The 19,491-nt window shown below is 36.7% G+C and overlaps 1 protein-coding gene across 1 annotated transcript in view; it reads right to left on the bottom strand.

Moving 5' to 3' along the window:
* Positions 1 to 19,491, bottom strand: part of MDGA2 (MAM domain containing glycosylphosphatidylinositol anchor 2) — a 391,758-nt gene that overhangs the window by 310,016 nt on the left and 62,251 nt on the right. The window contains exon 2 of the mRNA XM_017889604.1: positions 9,132 to 9,328. Coding sequence (XP_017745093.1) covers positions 9,132 to 9,328 — 197 coding nt within the window. The remainder of the gene's footprint in view (positions 1 to 9,131; positions 9,329 to 19,491) is intronic.

The following is a 19,491-nucleotide window of genomic DNA, read 5'->3' as shown; positions in this document are numbered from 1 at the left end:
CCTCTTGGAAAATACTTTAAACTTGATTTCCATCATCCCTCATTCTCCATTTCACCAAGCAACTCTACTCTCCAGTCCTTTTGAAAATTATCTGACAGTCACTATTTCAAGAAAGAGTTTTCTTTTCTTTCTTTCTTTCTTTCTTTCTTTCTTTCTTTCTTTCTTTCTTTCCTTTCTTTCTTTCTTTTTCTTTTCTTTCTTTCTTTCTTTCTTTCTTTCTTTCTTTCTTTCTTTCTTTCTTTCTTTTTCTTTCTTTCTTTCTTTCTTTCTCTTTCTTTCCTCTTTCTCTCTCTTTTCCCTTCCTTCCTTCTCTTCCTTCCCTTCCTTCCTTCCTTCCCTTCCTCCCTTCCTCCCTTTCTCTCTTTCTTTCTTTCTTTCTTGACATACTTTAGCTCTGTCACCCAGTCTGGAGTGCAGTGCTGCGACTTCGGCTCGCTGAAACTCCGCCTCCAGGTTCAAGCAATTCTCATGCTTCAGCCCCACAAGTAGCTGGGATTATAGGCGCGTGCCATCACACTGGGCTAATTTTTATATTTTCAGTAGAGATGGGGTTTCACCATATTGACCAGGCTGGTCTGGAACTCCTGGCCTCAAGTGATCTGCCTGCCTTGGCCTCCCAAAGTGCTGGGATTACAGGCATAAGCCACTGCACCAGCCTCAATATGAAGAGATTTCAACCTAAAAGTTCTTACTTCTGATCCATCCTCTAAAAGTGTATTCTTCCTATATGTATTCTCCTTTACTTTTTGAGTTAATGCTTTTTGTCTATTAATATCAATCACATTTGAGTGTATATTTATATATGTTTTTATTATTTACATTATGTCTATGTATTGATCCTGCCTTTCCATTTAATGAGATCACTTCAAATTCTCTTCCCTACCATTTGGGCAGTGTTTTGCATGTTGTCAACTCAGAAAAGATTGCTGACTAGAAATGAATAGAGCCAGCTCATCATATTGCACATATTAAGTTTTTAGTAAGTTTCCTGAACCATGTTGACTCTAATGGTAGTAATGGAAATTTTAAAAATCTTTACATTAGGGTAGCCTGCAAGATAGATTTATGAAGCTGCATTTGGGGCCATCCATAGGAGAGTTGAACAGTCAATTATGGAAAAGAGAATGTAAAAGAAAGGTAAGCCCCAGGGAAATATATATAATAATCAAGCACAGAGAACCAATATCAATGCAGCTCTGGCCATTAAAATGCAGAGGTGGCTTTTGTAAAGGATGCATTCTTAAAATATTTTGTATACCTGAATTTTTGTGATCAGGGACACTGCTAGTATTTATGTTATCTAAAGGTAAAAAATATGAATTTGGTGGTAATATTGAGATTACAAAAGAGAATTTGTGCTACTGTTTGAGATGATTTCTATTCTTTAAAGACCTACAAGTGTAGCCCTACAAATACAATAGTATGCACATGTATATCCTAGTTAATTCTTATTCAGAACATAGCAGCAAAATGGACATATGAGAAGGTGCTATAGTTTGGATGTTTGTCCTTAATCCTTATGTTGAAATTTAATCCCAGTGTTGGAGGTGGGGCCTAATGAAAGATATCTGGGTCATGGGGGTAGATTCCTCATGAATAGATTAATGTCCTGAGGGGGGCTGTGAATGACTTCTAACTCTATTAGTTTCCTTGAGAGCTGGTTGTTAAAAAGAAATCTGGAACTTCCCCCTCTCTCTCTTGCTTCCTCTCTCATCATGTGATCTCTGCACATACCAGCTCCCCTTTGCCTTTTGCCATGAGTGAAAGCAGCATGAAGCCCTCACCACATGCAGAGACCATATCATGCTTCCTGTACAGTCTCCAAAACTGAGAACCAAATAAATCTCTTTTCTTTATACATTACCTAATCTCAGGTGTTCCTTTATGGCAACACAAAATGGACTGAAAAGAATAGAGGAAAAAAAGAAAGAAATAGATGCATGATTTCCCAGTGGTTCAGCTACCATGGGATTGGAGAGTTGTTCTGGGTGAGTAAAATGATTACTTCTTGCAGTCAGAAAACAAGGTACCAAGATATGTGAAACTAGAGGACCCAAGTAACATGGTCTCTAAGTTAATATCTAAGATTAATGTATATACCATGTCAATGGGTAGAGTGGGTAATTCAGATGAAGTCTGTTAATGGAATATTTTTTTTTTTTTTCTGGAGACGGAGTCTCGCTCTGCCTGCCGGCTGGAGTGCAGTGGCGGATTCAGCTCACTGCCAAGCTCCGCCCTTTTTCCCCCCCCGGGTTTACCCATTCTCCTGCCTCAGCCTGCCCGATTAAGCTGGGACTTACAGGCGCGCCACCCTCGCCGGCTAATTTTTATTTTTTTTTATTTTTTAGTAGAGACGGGGTTTCACCAGGTTAGCCAGGATGGTCTCGATCTCCTGATCTCCTGACCTCGTGATCCGCCCGTCTCGGCCTCCCAAAGTGCCGGGATTACAGGCTTGAGCCACTGCGCCCGGCCCTGGAATATTTTTTAAAATAACAGAATTATGGAAAACTTTGAGGCTTACCTTCTTAATTCATGACAGTCAGGATATAATAAAAATATTTTAAAACAACACAGCAGAATGTATAAGAAAGCAGAGAATATATGGACACACAGATTAATGTTATCAAATGGCATATATGTATACATGTGGCAATGAGTATAATTTAGACTTTATTATTTATAACTATCACATAACATTAATTTCATTTTGTTGATCATTTGAGTTTGATATTTTGGGTGTTGGGAGGCTTTTTGCATGTGAATTTTCATGATTTGTAAAAAGGAATTTTGAGTTGATTATTGTCTAATTGTATAATTAGTCTAATTAGACTAATTATAACTAATTATGTAATTGATGTAAACATGTTCAATCTTGTAATTAGATGGTATAATTACAATACACAAGATGATGTCATGAACATCTTTACAAAAGTTCTAGACAAATGGAAAGTGAATTTTCAATTTGTAAGATTTAAGTAATTGTTTAACATTTCTTAAACAATTACAAAATTATCTGCAATACATATATTTAACTTTTGACATTATTTTTTAACAAAAGAAATAAAAAGAAGACATACAATGTATATTAGTTAGTGGCCCTTACCAATGCTGACATTGCTCTAGTGAAGGAATACACACAGCCTCAAGCAGTATTTCCATATTACTTATAAAATAAAGCAGAACTTTAAAAAACTTATATTCATTCATTTGGTACTTAGATATCAGTAAAAACTAAAGCCTGTCAAGCTAGATTCATTTTATGAAGCTCTAATGACTAATTTATTACAAACTTATAAATAGAAAATTATATATGCTAGCCTATGTCTTTTTGTAGTAAGTGAGTGGAAGTACAAAAAACATAATTATTCCTCCTACAAGTATTGCATTATGTGCTTATGAATTCATATCAGCTTTAGGAACACAGACCAATTCTTTTCTGGAAACACTGTCTATAAAAAGGTATAAACAAGATTTTTGTCACTTAACAGAATTTAGGAATAAATATTCAATTCAAATTACTATAGTTATTAGCATATTATTAATTGGCATACAAAATAAATATATATCATTGTCTTAGAAATTCTGCTTTATTAAAAAGAAGACGTTATTAAATAACATTATTATTGAAAATATATCTTGAAAAGAAGTTTCATTTTCTAACATTAAAACTTCAGCAGACATATGATCTATTATCTGAACCCTTCCACCATATATTCCCAATATGCCTTCCCAGCTTCACAGTTCCCTGTCCTCCACACATACTAATTATTGTTCTAACTAACGAGAGACACGGATATTCTTTGGAGACATTGTCTTTCTTCTGCATTTCTTGCAGGTGCTAATGTCTCCACCTTGAATGCTCCCTCCATAGCAGTGTTGTGTACCTCTATTTTGACAATGATTTTTATTTTATATCATAATTATTGATCACCTTAAGTTTTCCTTTATATATCAACAAACATCAGAGGAGGAGCCTTGCCTAGTACCTCTGTATCTCTGGCAAAGGTATGCCCATATTTTGAATATAGTAGATCTTAGTTATTTTAACTGAATATTATTTACATCATGAAGCCACAAAAGCCAATGGCTATCAACCTAAGGAGATAAATTTAAAAATTAAAATATTGAAGTGCCCCAATATGAACAATGCTAACATAAAAGTTTTTTTCATTATAAAGTACACATGGCAGTATGGGAAACAGTAGTTCAAGAAATCAATAACATCTAAGAAATATACATGTATATGTTTGTGTAAAGTTATATATACATATATATACACACACATATGTTTTGTCTCTCCCTACATATATGTATGTGTACATATATATAGAGAGAGAGAGAGAGAGAGATAAAAACATTAGCGGCCGGGCGCGGTGGCTCAAGCCTGTAATCCTAGCACTTTGGGAGGCCGAGACGGGCGGATCACGAGGTCAGGAGATGGAGACCATCCTGGCGAACACGGTGAAACCCCGTCTCTACTAAAAAAAATACAAAAAACTAGCCGGGCGAGGTGGTGGGCGCCTGTAGTCCCAGCTACGCGGGAGGCTGACGCAGGAGAAGGGCTTAAACCCGGGAGGCGGAGCTTGCAGTGAGCTGAGATCCGGCCACTGCACTCCAGCCTGGGCGGCAGAGCGAGAGTCTGTCTCAAAAAAAAAAAAATAAATAAAATAAATAAATAAATAAATAAATACATTAGCACAATAAGCAAAAAACAAAGTAAACAGGGAAAGAGTAACCCAATATGGAGGTATAAAAAAGGAAGGAATGAGACATCATATCAGCTTTTCAGAGACGGCTATTCTGAGATGATGAGTCTTCAGTGTTAAGGAGGCCTCTGCCATGATATCTAACTACAGAATACCTAGAAATAAATTTAACCAAGGAGGGGAAAGATTGATACAACGCAAACCATCAAACATTGATGAGAAAAATTGAACAGGATACAATTAAATTGGAAGATATCACAGGTTAACGGATTGGAAGAATTAACATTGTTAAAATGTCTGTACTATCCAAAGTGACCCACAGATTCAATCCAATCCTGTTAAAATACCAACGAAATTCTTCACAGATACAGGAAAACACAATCCAAAATGCATATGAAACCACAAAAAATCCCAAACAGCCAAAGCAATTTTGAGCAAAAACAACAAAGTTGGCATCATATTATCTGACTTCAAAATATTCTACAATACTATAGTATCAAAAACAGCATAGTACTGACATAAAAATAGACATATAGGCCAATGGAATGGAATAGACAGCACATAACCAAATCAACACACTTATAGCCAATGAATTTTCAACAAAAGTGCCAAAATCTCACATTAGGGAAAGAACAATGTGTCTTCAGTAGATAGCGCTGGGAAGCTTGAATATTCACATGCAGAAAGGTAAAGCTACACTTCTATTTCTCCTCATGTACAAACAACAAATCAAAATGAATTCAACACTTAAATGTAAGACCTGAGATAACACAACTACTAGAAGAAAACATAGGGGAAATGCTTCATGACATTGGTCTGGGGACAGGCAACTGAAACAGAATAGAAAAATAGAATTATATTGAACTAAAAAGCTTGGGCATATGAACGGAAACGATCAACACAGTGAAGAAACAACCTACAGAATGGGAGAAAATATTTGCAAACTATGCATTCAAATTGATAAGAGGTTAATATCTAGAAAATACACAGAACTTAATAGCAAAAAAATAAATCTTATTTTAAAATGGGCAAAAGATGTAAATAGACATTACTCAAAAGAATACATACAAATGACCAACAGCTATGTGAAAAAATGCTCAAAATCACTAATTATTAAGGACATGCAAAACAAAACCACAGTGAGCTATCACCTCCCTCCCATTCGAATGGCTATTATCAAAAAGACAAAAAATAACAAATTCTGGTGTGGATGCAAAGAAAGAGGAACACTTATACACTGTTGGTGGGAATGCAAATTAGTACAGCCATTATGGAAAACAGTATAGGGGTTCCTCAAAAAATTAAAAATAGAGCTATAATATGATCCAGCAATCCTACTGTTGTATAGATCCAAAAGAAATTAAAACAGTGTGTTGAGGAGATACTTGCACTTCCATACTTATTACAGGACTATTCACAATAGACAAAATATGTAATAAACCTAAGTGTTCATCAACAGATGAATGGATAAAAAAATGTGGAATATGTACATAATGGAATACTATTCAGCTATGAAATAATGAATGCAGCTATAAAATAATGAATATTTTACCTAATATAATGTCCTCCAGATCCATCCACATTGCTACAAATGATGGGTCTGTCCCAGAGCCAGCAACATGGATGGATCTGAAGGACATTATGTTAAGTAAAATAATCAAGGTACAGAAAGACAAATACTATATTATCTACTCATGTGTGGAATCTAAAGAAGTTGACCTCATAGAATTAGAGAGTACAATAATCGTCAGCAGTGGCTAGAGAAAGGGAGGTAGAAGGGAGAATAGAAAGACATCGGTCAATAGGTGCAAAGTTACACTTTGGAGGAACAGATTCTAGTGTTCCATTGCAGAATAAGTTGACCATTTAACAATATTGTATTGTATGTTTCAATACAGCTAGAGGAGAATATTTTCATCATTATCATCATGAAGAAATGATAAATGTATCAGGTAATGGATATGCTAAATACCCTGATTTGATTATGATACAATGTGTAGACATGTATCAAAACATCACACCATACCAGATACATATGGATAGTTATAATGTATCAATTTTTTAAAAGTTTGTGCTTGTATAGTAAATTTAAAATAAATCCTTAAATGTTTTGATAGTATGAAAGATTTTCCAAAATCTGGCCAAGGCCCATGTGTTCACTTCCAAGTGATTGGACCCATTTGCAGGTTAGAAATAGCCATATAGCTAGGCACGGTGGCTCACACCTGTCATCCCAGTACATTGCAAGGCCAAGGGAGGTGGATTGCTTGAGGTCAGGAGTTTGAGATCAGTCTAGCCAACATGGTAAACCCCATTTCTACCAAAAATTCAAAAACTAGCCTAGTGTGGTGGCGGGCACCTTTAATCCCAGCTACTCAGGAGGCTGAGGCAAGAGAAATGCTTAAACCAGGAGGCGGAGATTGCAGTAAACAGAGATCATGTCACTGGACTCCAGCCCAGGTGACAGAGCGAGGCTCCATCTCAAAAACAAACAAACAAAAAGAAATAACCATATAGTGAAAAGATGTTTAGAATTACCTCATTTTCTATAAATGTTATCATGTTTGAAAAGATTCTAGAGGAAAACATGTTTTCTAAATCTTAATAATGTGCATATTTCAAAAATAAATTGACAATAGAAAAATATGTAATAGATGATCATTTATCTGGATAATATTTTAAACTAAAAAATCATTTTAGTAACAATTGAAGAATGAATTAAAGCATTGCAGAATGTATGAGGGAAAAATCAGTCCTACCTGTTGGCAGAGAACACTTAGTGTCACAGTGGCCTAAATCAAGAGACAATCAGATTAGAACAGGCCTCGGTACTATGTTATGGTGAACTGACTAGCAATGCATGTGCGATGCTGATTTTCAGAGATTTATATTTTGGCAAGTTAAAACTGTTCTATACCTTTTAAAAAATAAAGAATACATATTTTTATTTACAATCTATTTGCAAAACAGGAATATGTATGACGTGTGCAGATGTTATATAATCACTGCATTATTCCACAGTTAATGTCTAAATATTGGCAATTATATTAATCTGAAAGAGGTCAGGCCTTAGTTTACCATATAAGGAAATATATTCAATGGTGAAAAATGGGATGCTGGGATATTTACAAAGTCGAAATAACCTTATGTTATTAGAGTTTAGATATGAAAGCTGTATTAATCTTTAAAACTGTGGAGTAAAATATTTATAATAATTAAAGATTAATTATACATTTTCCTAGTTAGGGATATATAGATATCTCAAATGTATGTATGTACAATGTGTCAAATTCCTGCCTATCTTGTGATCTATATAATTTCTTTCTTTCTTTCTTTTTTTTTTTTTTTTTTTTAACAGACTCTCACTCTGTTGCCAGGCTGGAGCACCATAGTGCGAGATCTCGGCTCACTGCAACCTCTGCCTCCCGGGTTCAGGCGATTTTCCTGCCTCAGCCTCCTGAGTAGCTGGGACTATAGGCACATGCCACCATGCCCAGCTAATTTTTGTATTTTTAGTAGAGATGGGGTTTCACCATGTTGTCCAGGATTATCTCGATCTCTTGACTTCGTCTCAGCCTCAGCCTCCCAAAGCGCTGAGATTACAGGCATGAGCCACCACGCCCAGCCAATTTACATAATTTTAAAAATTATTTTTCATTGTCACAATACTTTTGAACTTTTGTCCACATTTTTTTATTTAAAACTTTTTCCTTGTTAATTTAGGTTTGTGCTTCTTTCTAGTCATCAAAAAACCTTTACAATAACAGCACACAAATATTCCCACAAATTTCAGTATCTTCCTGAAGACTTATTAATTCCTTACTCATCGCGTATTACACAAGAATATTTCGTATTACATTCACTCTATGTAAAATTAATTCAACTTTGATTAAATACATTTTTAATGACTCATTAAATATTTTCATTTTAGTATAATTAAAGCTCTATTTCTAAACCAAGTCAAAACGAACATGACTAAAGGAAATTAAAGATATATCTCTCCTAAAACTAAAGCCAAATAAATTTCAAACAGGTTTCTTCATGTCTTTAATAGTTATTCACCATTTGCAAATGGGGAAATCAAAATCTCTCCTTCTGAGAAATGCTTTCCACAAAACCCAAATCAGCCAGCAAAATGTATAACTATGTACATTATAGTGAAACATAGGAAAACTTATATATTAAAAAAAAGTTAGGATATATTAAGTTAAAAAATGTTTTCAAGAGTTAACATTTTAAATTTAACCACATAAAAATAAGTTGTCCTTTACATTTAAGTTCTCTAATCTTTAAGCCAAGCACATATTGGTTTTTGAAAGGCCAGAATAGAGAAACTATATTTTCAAATAGCTATGAATTCATGCTGCCTGAATTAGGAAAGTATCCTAGCAGAGTAGGGTGGAAATACTGTACCTTAATTCATACCTGGGTAAAGAATGGTTCATAAATCTCAACTCCTTTATCAGATCCTTGCAGCAAGACCTCCTGGCCACGTCTCCAGCTATACCGAACAGGCGGATTGGAATTGGCAACACACCGGAGGAACACTGTTCTCTCATAGTAAAATTGTTCTTTAGCTTCACCTATACTTTGATGAACAGTTACTACTGGATCATCCAAATCTAGAAGAAATAAAAACAACCAAATGGTAATGTTATGAGATAGATGACTTTTAAAGACTTGTGTATATACAACCCAACCAAAAATGCATATTCCTCATTGACTGTATTACTTATCACTAGGTACTTCTTTTTTACTCAGCTTATTGAATTCATTTGCAAAGACGTTTCCAATGATAAGAAGTAAAGTATATTAGTATCTCTATTTGTTGATATAGTACAAATAATCTTGTATATTTCCAACTCTTTGTCAATAGCCACATAAAACAGAGTTCCATGAGAGAGATAAAAAATTAAAACACTCAAATTCAAGCGCTTAGCCAAAACAATGAACCTCAGTGACCAAAAAAATTAATATCAAGCTGCCTGACTTACTCTTTCTCTTTTTTCTTTTTTTAAAACAGGGTCTTGCTCTGTCAACCAGGCTGAAGCCCAGTGGCACAACTCAGAGCTTACTGCAGCCTCAACCTCCTGAACCCAAGCAATCCCCCTGCTTCAGTCTCCTGAGTAGCTGAGACTACAGGCATGTGCCACCATGCCCGGCTAATTTTTTTTTTTGTTTTTTTTTTTGGGTACATACAGGGACTGGCTATGTTTTTGGTACAGACAGGGACTGGCTGGTCTTAAACTCCTGGCTTCAAGCGATCCTCCCACCTCGGTCTCCCAAAGTGCTAGATTACAGGCGTGAACTGCTATACTAGATCTCTTTGTCTTAATACACTTCTTTTTCCAATTTTTTATAACTGATATATTAAAAATAATAAAAAAACTTTATAAATTATTAGACTATGTTTTGTACCAAAATATGATCTTGCACAGGACTAAATGTTATCTCAAATTTTATATTCCAGATTATATTTGTTAATTTGAAGAGTGCTAAAAGGCATTATTAAAAGGCACTCCTATTTCTATTACTGGATATTGGAACCAATTATGTCATTTTGCATGTATCGTAAAGAAAGATTGTGCAGCAGAGGCTCAGCATTTTCTGAAAAAGGTTGATTCATACATACCTTGGGCTTTGGGGTCAAATGATTGTTTCAACTACTTAACTCTACCATTGCAGTGTGAAAGCAGCCAAACACAATAGGTAAATTAATAATGAATGTTGCTGAGTTCCAATGAAGCTTTATTTATAAATACAGACACTCCTCAACCAGCTTTGGCTACTGGGCCATAATTTGCCAACCCTGATATGGCATATTCCAGGTTCTTTTCTTAAGAGAAAAATAAATTTTAAAAGTGTACTTGCATTAAAGCAGCAAGTTCTTAGTTCCATGTGCTAGTATCAACTTAGTATATACTTTAAGTATGATACAAAACCTGCTGTGTTCATGGCTTTACCCCTTTGAATTATAACCAAGAAAGGTTACCTAACTTTGGAATCTTCAATTTCCTTGTCAGCAAATCAGAATAATAATGATACCATATTATTTAGGCTGTTGAAGGATTAAATTAGATAGTCCACAAAGCCCTGGACACATAGTTTTAAGTTGGTGCAAAAGTAATTTCAGTTTTTGTCATTACTTTTAATGAATGCTTAATAAAAGTTAGCTGTTACTATTATTAATAATATTATTACTATCATTATTGGAGTCTCATTTAAACTCCTATTGATTCTACGCTGTTTTCTTGTTTTTATTTCACCAATTCATAATGCATTCAACTCTTATTATAAATAAGTAAAATGCTACTTGTCCATTGTCCAGACTATCAAATGCTTCTACATGACAAAGCCTTTTACAAAGGCCTGGAAATAACCTACAGTATTTATGTGGACATAAGAATAGTGAAGTGTGTGAGCATATGCTACCCTGAATATTTAAAAGACATTGGTCCTTAGAAAAGATTCTGTCTGATATGTTAACATAATAAAAAGCCAACCAAAGTAGTGAAGTAATAGCTACCCTAGAGAATCAAAGTAAAGAACAGAATCCAAAATTTCCCCATTCTTTAAAAAGTTTTTTATTTTTTTTTCAAATGTGATCTGCTTGACAGTCCTACTTTGATTTCTAGTTTTGCAACATTCTGAGGGTTTTTTTTTTTCTTCCAACATCAGAATATTTTCACAGCTACCTCAAAGGCCTCTAATTTTAGTAGTGTAAATTTACAGAACAACTGCTGCTTTTTGGTAAAGCTTAAAGGAACTTTCCATTTAAATTCACTCTATTAGCTGTGCAGTGATAATATGCTGTCTGGTTTTATTAAGTTGGGATATTTAGGGATACCAGCATCATTATCATAAAATGTTTTGAGATTTTAAAATCTACCAAATATTTATTAATTTGGTGGTTAGCCTTTCATGTAGATCATACATATTGATTAACTGAATTTAGCCTTAGTGACTTGAAAAAAGATACTCTGATTCAATTGTAAAAAATTTTTTTTCTTGTTCAAAACATAATTTCTTTGGTCACAGGCTCATTTTTAGAAGTTACGGCTGTATATTTTGTAAAAATTAAATTCTGAATTCAGAAAGCTCAGGAACAAAATAGAATTGGATGGTAAACAGTGTAACAATGATGACTTCCAAACAGTTAATAGGGTTGTACTTTCCAACACCCATTTATTGATGTATCCCCAGCTGTTTTCTTGTTAGGTGGTAGTGTCAACAGACTCAGTCAGGAATAGACCAAACCTGTTCTTCCCTGGTCTGGATGACTTGTGGGTCATTGGTCTTCAAGATTCTAATTTTGTGACAATGGCTTATTGTACTGGCTAGGTTATCTGTTGAATTCACTCATGCTTAGAAATTTCTAAGTGTTTTTTACATTTCAGATTTAAAAACAACATGCCAGAAAAATATTTGTGTAAGACAAGTGAAATGGGAGCACAGCTAAAAATATATAATTTTAAGGGAGATTATATATGTATGTTTGTGTGTGCCTACATCTATACATGTGTAGATACACATAATTATATATTATAATATATAATGTAAGTAATTTATACACACATATCACTTAAATCTATTTTAATATATATTCTTTATATTACTAAATATATACTGAATATTTGTATTTGATTTAGGACAGGTTTCTGAGAAAACAGATTCAGAGATGTGTGTGCAGAAATGGTTCTGGTAAGTACCTTATAGATCAACACATGTGAGAGAGTGAAAGAAGTAGGACTGATCAAGGGGAGCATTGAACTACAAAAGGTCTCAGTAGCCTTGCAGAACTTTCTGAGCTATGATAGCCCCTCAAAGCTGCCCTGCCCTGAGGCAAAGGTGCTAAGCCTTTATACACTCACCCCCTCCCCTATCAACAGGTCATTCAATTTGTGTTACTCCTCACTAGGAGACATAACCTTAGGAGGGCCTGCTCTGTTTGGCTTATTTCTAGAGAGGGCAGTTCTAGCTGATAGCAATCATCTGCTAATGCTCTCAGCAGTGGGAGGAATGAGTGCTTCAGTCCTGAGGAAGGGATCTGACTGGTGCATTGCAGTATCCAGGCAGATGTACTTGCTAGGTGTGATAAATCTATCTGGCAAAAGCTACTCCAAGACTCTGGTTAGTCTCTTTCTGGGAAAACTTTCAAAAGGAACTATAGTAGGACTATATCCATCATCTCCTTCTACTATTGCCATTCCATATTCCTCTCACCCTGGGCTAGTACATTTTTTGGTGTAGGTAGCTTACCTTATTGCATTACTAGAATTTTGTCAAATTTGAGCCCTTGATCATCATATCCTTCTCAAACCAAGGTTGATGTAATTGTCTGTTTATGACCAAAATTGAACAAGAGAATACCAAGAAATGACTCATTGCATTAACTGGGTATCAAACATATTGTTCCCTGCCTCACTATGTAACAACAGTCCTACCAACACAGCCTCATATAGGCTGGTCACTCCCACCAGGATAGTGACTCCTCTTATCTGCTGCTTCCTGACACAGAAGCCTAAAGTAGCTGAGCTAACGCCATGGCTTAAAGATTAAGGGGACTCTTGCTATGTCACTTAATAGAAGGTTTTTCCCTTTCTGGGAACTGGGACCTCTAAACTGGCAGAGTCCAGAGTTGCGGGAAGGAAAGCATTCCCCCAGTGGGTCATTGGATGTGATGATAGTGAGGTCACTTCTTGGTTCTTGGACCTGTGTATTCTATAAGGAGAAAAAGCAGCATATAATAATGGTCATTGATTTAGAATTTAACTGCATCCTGAAGGGTAGCACCCACCCCTTACTGGATATTTTCTCTGTAAAATTCGATTGCCCTCTCTACAAGGCCATTCCATCTCTATTAAGTTGGCATTTTTAGTTGATGTAGTATGTGATATGACCAGATAATCCATGGCAATGTGCCCACTCCGGAATCTTGATATCCAGGTCAATTTGGATCCTGTGTATGACATCTCTCAAAGTATCTCAGGAGTCCATTTTCCCTAGTGTATGATTATTCAAGTAAATGGATGTAGGTTTTTTATAGAAAGAACTGAGAGAATAATTACCATATACATTTGCTATGGTGTTTCAGGGTTCTTTCTGGTGATTCAGTTGAAGTCTTCAGTCAACAAGCTCAAAGTCTGAAAATTGCCTCAGGTACAGAAATTGGACAAGGATGGTGGCTTTTTATTAGGCAGCCATATGCAGACTCTTATTCACCTATTTTTAATTTATTTAAACTGCGTAGATTGTGCAATAGTTTGTTGGCTGTCCACTTATTTTCCCCTAGAGATGTTGTGTTCTGTTAACCATCTCCATGCTCTCTGTGATTCTGGAGTCTTAGATATATTTGAACAAGCCATTCATTAAGATAAGTGCACCTGGCTGGGCACAGTGGATCATGCCTATAATCCCAGAACTTTGGGAGGCCCAGGTTGGGTGGATCATTTGAGGTCAGGGGTTCGAGACAAGCCTGGCCAACATGGTGAAACCCATATCTACCAAATACACAAAAAATAGCCAGGCATGGTGGCAGGCACTTGTAGTCCCAGCTAGTCAGGAGGCTGAGGTGGAGAACTGCTTGAACCCGGGAGGTGGAGGTTGCAGTGGGCCAAGATCGCACCACTGCATTCCAACCAGAGTGAGACTCTGCCTCAAAAACAAAAACAAAAAAACAAAAAATAAGTGTGCCTACTTTTCTTGTGACAACTAAGAACTACCTTCTAGCCTCTGTTATTTTGAAAATCTGTCATCTCCACTGTTATGAGAGAGGCCAATTCTATAATAGCATCTACTGCTATCAACATTTGCCTATAGAGAACAGTCCAGTCACCACTGAGCTTCTTAATGATGCTTGTGTCTCAGTCATCAGCACATTCTTACTCCAAGCCTTTACAAAGAAAAAGTGAGCTGATGATATTTCTGGAACTTATATGACATATTCACTTTAGCATTGCCACTTCTCTGAGTCATTTAGTCCTTTTTTCACTGTCTGCACAGCTGTTTGGGCATTTATACTTTATTTAGTGGAGACTATTGTTTTCCCCAAGTTTCCAAGAGCCATCCTAGCAGTGTATGACACTATTTCCTGCTGTCTTTGTCTAAGTGTTAAATCTTGTATCATGGTGGAATGTTCCCATATCAATAATCTGTGTCACTATCCTCACTTGATCCTATTTTCCATCCTCAATGTTATTCAGTCTCTTATTCTCCATACTATCTCATCCAGCAGCCTCAGGATCTAGCTCCATACATACTTCCCTAACTCCCGGCTGGGGTCTACAACCAATTTAAAGCATAATATTTTTCCTCTCTTAGAAGCCCAACAATTCCAGAGTCAAGTAATGTTATCTATTGGCCCTATATGGATCTGGTGGCCAGAATGGAGGTGGAAATGAGATCTTATGGATCTTATTTCCTAAGAAGGGTGTGAGTTACCTCCAAGGGAAGAAGTTTCTGTGTTATCTTCAAGCAAGATGGAAATGACTGCCTCTAATTGGAAGGAATAGGCAAGTTCCGTAGGTCCAGATGGTTTAGGAAAATTTGAAGCTTCAAGGTTATGGAGTCCATAAACCCAGTTGTAACCACCCCTCCGTAAGATTCCCCTTGTTCCCAACCAGCGTTCAGACTCTGGCATAGCTGACAATGCAGGCCTCTTGAAATTCTGCTACACTTTTAAATAAGCCCTAAGCCTTATTATCTGCTGCTATGACCTTTGACTGCAGAAGATAAGAATCTCTTTGTATTTTTCTAAAGAGGTCTTATGCTCACATACCATGGTCAAGTGATGATCAATTACACTTAGCCTTTCATTTTTTTCCCTCCACTGCATAACAGGAACCCAGCAGAAACTAATTGATTCCATTGTCCTTATAATTATTACTTTCCTCTGAATTCCTCAGAAGCCTGAAATAATTGAACTCACAACCTTTCATCAGTACCTATCCTTATCACAGGTGAAGATTTTAACAACTTCCCACTATAGCAATCAAGAGCTATCAGTGGTTGGCCGGGCATGGTGGCTCATGCCTGTAATTCCAGCACTTTGGAAGGCCAAGGCAGGCAGATCATCTGAGGTAGGGAATTAAAAGACCAGCCTGGCCAACATGGTGAATTAGTCTCTTCTAGAAATATAAAAATTAGCCGGACATGGTGGCACACGCCTGTAATCCCAGCTATTCAGAATGCTGAGGCACAAGAATCGCTTGAACCTGGGAGGTAGAGGTTGTAGTGAGCCGAGATCATGCCACTTTACTCCAGCCTGGGTGACAGAGCAAGACTCTGTCTCAAAAAAAAAAAAAAAAAAGAGCTATCAATGGCTACCCTCCAACAGCAATGGGGCCCTCACTACAGCCAGCTAGTTGGCTGGTGAGTGATCCATCTCTAAAGTTCCATTTTAAAGTTATCTTCCTCAGATCACCTAGAATGGGTTCTTTGGAAATATTATTATTTGATGAAGACATGCATTTTGGAAGATGTTGGAGAGTGCCCTCAGAATCAACTCATGTGGTAGTGTTTTAAAAAAAGAAGGATTAGGCAGTGGAATGAGTTCAACTGTGATGCATTACTTCCAAATAGGTCAGATGGAGCTGTTGAGTTGAGAAGGCCTGGAGAGTTTTCCTACAAAAGATATTGATGCTTCACTGCATTAGCACTTCCCATAGTGAGGTGGCTTTTGCCAGCTGAGGACAATTCCATTAGAAGGACTGACTTCAGAGCCAACATCTTCCAATGCTTCCAGGAAGAAAAAGCACCTGCTACATACTTTTATCATAAGAACTTGAAGTTACTATTCATAATTTTCTCTAGCTTTTGAATGTAGTTCAGGTAGCATAAAATCTGTCTCTATATTTATTCAACAGTCAATTTTCATACTCTATGACCCTGATAATATTACATAACCACACTGAGCTATTTTCTGTTATTCTTATTTTATTTGTACTTATCTATTCTCTCTAAAATAAATTTAATTTTATAGGCTAAATGTGTTAAATTCAAATATCTAAATATTAAATAATGACAAAATGTAATTTTAAGAGCATATGATTTTATTATTAAACTGGGGCCAAAATTCTTCATATGTATATAGTAATGTAAATAATTGAATATCTTATTTGATATATGAATATTTATTTTAAATATATTTCGATAACATAATATGGTTTCTTATAAAATATATTTCTATGTGTATAGGACTCATACCTTAGTTATATTTATATTCTTAAAAACCAATATAATGGGCATAAATACTCAATAATAATCTAATACATTAATACAAAGGAAGATTAATCTGTCATGAATATAGTCAATGTCAGTTTTCAGCAAGGAAACTGATATACATCATAATAATAATCTAAGAAAAACTTGTTTTTTCATTTAAATGCAGTAGCTACCCCTTTATAACTAAACTAATTTTCTTGAAACTTTTTTTGGCTGATTAAATGTGCCAAACACTAGTAGATTAAAGTCAATTTAAGAAAATTAATGTAATGTATGCTGTTTTCCTTAACTCTAGAAATAACAATCTCCCAATTGTCTCCAAAAGAATTTGTGGTATGAAAAAATTTGACAAAGGTTTTGATGTAATGGTAAGAGAAATGTTCCAAGACAATCTGAACATTTCCACAGTTTTTCTCTGTATACCTGTAAGAATTATCTTCTTAAGATGGCTGAATAGGAACAGCTCCAGGCTACAGCTCCCAGGGTAAGCGACATAGAAGATGGGTGATTTCTGCATTTCCAATTGAGGTATCAAGTTAATCTCAGTGGGGCGTGTCGGACAGCGGGTGCAGGACAGTGGATGCAGCCCACCGAGCGAGAGCCAAAGCAGGGCAAGGCATCACCTCACCTAGGAAGCACAAGGGGGAAGGGAATTCCCTTTACTAGCCAAGGGAAACCATGACACACAGCACCTGGAAAATCGGGTCACTCCCACCCTAATACTGCACTTTTCCAAGGGTCTTAGCAAATAGCACACCAGGAGATTATATACTGTGCCTGGCTCAGAGGGTCCCAAGCCCACGAAGCCTCCCTCATTGCCAGCACAGCAGACTGAGATCAAACTGCAAGGCGCCAGTGAGGCTGGGGGAGGGAGACCCGCCATTGAGGCTTGAGTAGGTAAACAAAGTGGCCAGGAAGCTCGAACTGGGTGGAGCCCACTGTAGCTCAAGGAGGCCTGGCTACCTCTGTAGACTCTGCCTCTGGGGACAGGGAATAGCTAAACAAAAGGAAGCAGAAACCTCTGAAGATTTAAGTGTCCCTGTCTGAAAGCTTTGAAGAGAGTAGTTGTTCTCCCAGCAAGGAGTTTGAGATTTGAGAATGGACAGACTGCCTCCTCAAGTAGGTCCCTGACCTCCGAGTACCCTAACTGGGAGGCACCCCTCAGCAGACTGACACTTCACACAGCCAGGTACCCCTCTGAGGGGAAGCTTCCAGAGGAACAATCAGGCAGCAACATTTGCTGTTCAGCAATATTTGCTGTTCTGCAGCCTCCACTGCTGATACCTAGGCAAACAGGGTCTGGAGTGGATCTCCAGCAAACTCCAACACACCTGTAGCTGAGGGTCCTGACAGTTAGAAGGAAAACTAACAAACAGAAAGGACATCCACACCAAAACCCCATCTGCACGTCACCATCACCAAAGACCAAAGGTAGATAAAACCACAAAGATGGGGAAAAAACAAAGCAGAAAAGCTGAAAATCCTAACAATCAGAGTGCCTTTCCCCCTCCAAAGGAATGCAGTTCCTCACCAGCAATGGAACAAAGCTGGATGGAGAATGACTTTGACAAGTTGAGAGAAGAAGGCTTCAGACGATCAACCTTCTCTGAGTTAAAGGAGGAAGTTTGAACCCATCGCAAAGAAGCCAAAAACCTTGAAAAAAGATTAGACGAATGGTTAACTAGAATAACCAATGTAGAGAAATCCTTAAATGACCTGATGGAGCTGAAAACCATGGCACGAGAACTACGTGATTAATGAACAAGTTTCAGTGACTGATTTGATCAACTGGAAGAAAGGGTATCAGTGATTGAAGATCAAATGAATGAAATGAAGCGAGAAGAGAAATTTAGAGAAAAAAGAGTAAAAAGAAATGAACAAAGCCTCCAAGAAATATGGGACTATGTGAAGAGACCAAATCTACGTCTGATTGGTGTACCTGAAAATGATGGGGAGAATGGAATCAAGTTGGAAAACACTCTGCAGGATATTATCCAGGAGAACTTCCCAACCTAGCAAGGCAGGCCAACATTCAAATTTAGGAAATACAGACCACGCCACAAAGATAATCCTCAAGAAGAGCAACTCCAAGACACATAATCATCAGATTCAAGAAGTTGAAATGAAGGAAAAAATGTTAAGGTCAGCCAGAGAGAAACGATGAGTTACCCACAAAGGGAAGCCCATCAGACTAACAGTGGATCTCTTGGCAGAAACTCTACAAGCCAGAAGAGAGTGGCGGCCAATATTCAATATTCTAAAAGAAAAGAATTTTCAACCCAGAATTTCATATCCAGCCAAAGTAAGTTTCATAAGTGAAGGAGAAATAAAATCGTTTACAGACAAGCAAATGCTGAGAGATTTTGTCACCACCATACCTGCCCTACAAGAGCTCCTGAAGGAAGCACTAAACATGGAAAGGAACAACCAGTACCAGCCACTGTAAAAACATGCCAAAATGTAAAGACCATCGATGCTAGGAAGAAACTGCATCAACTAATGAGCAAAATAACCAGCTAACATAATAATGACAGGATCAAATTCACGCATAAAATTATTAACT

Source organism: Rhinopithecus bieti, unplaced genomic scaffold, assembly GCF_001698545.2.
Source record: "Rhinopithecus bieti isolate Rb0 unplaced genomic scaffold, ASM169854v2 scaffold_19285, whole genome shotgun sequence".
In the NCBI taxonomy this organism is placed as follows: Eukaryota; Metazoa; Chordata; class Mammalia; order Primates; family Cercopithecidae; genus Rhinopithecus; species Rhinopithecus bieti.
Note: the sequence above shows the minus strand (reverse complement) of the source record. Positions and strands in the feature narration are given on the sequence as shown.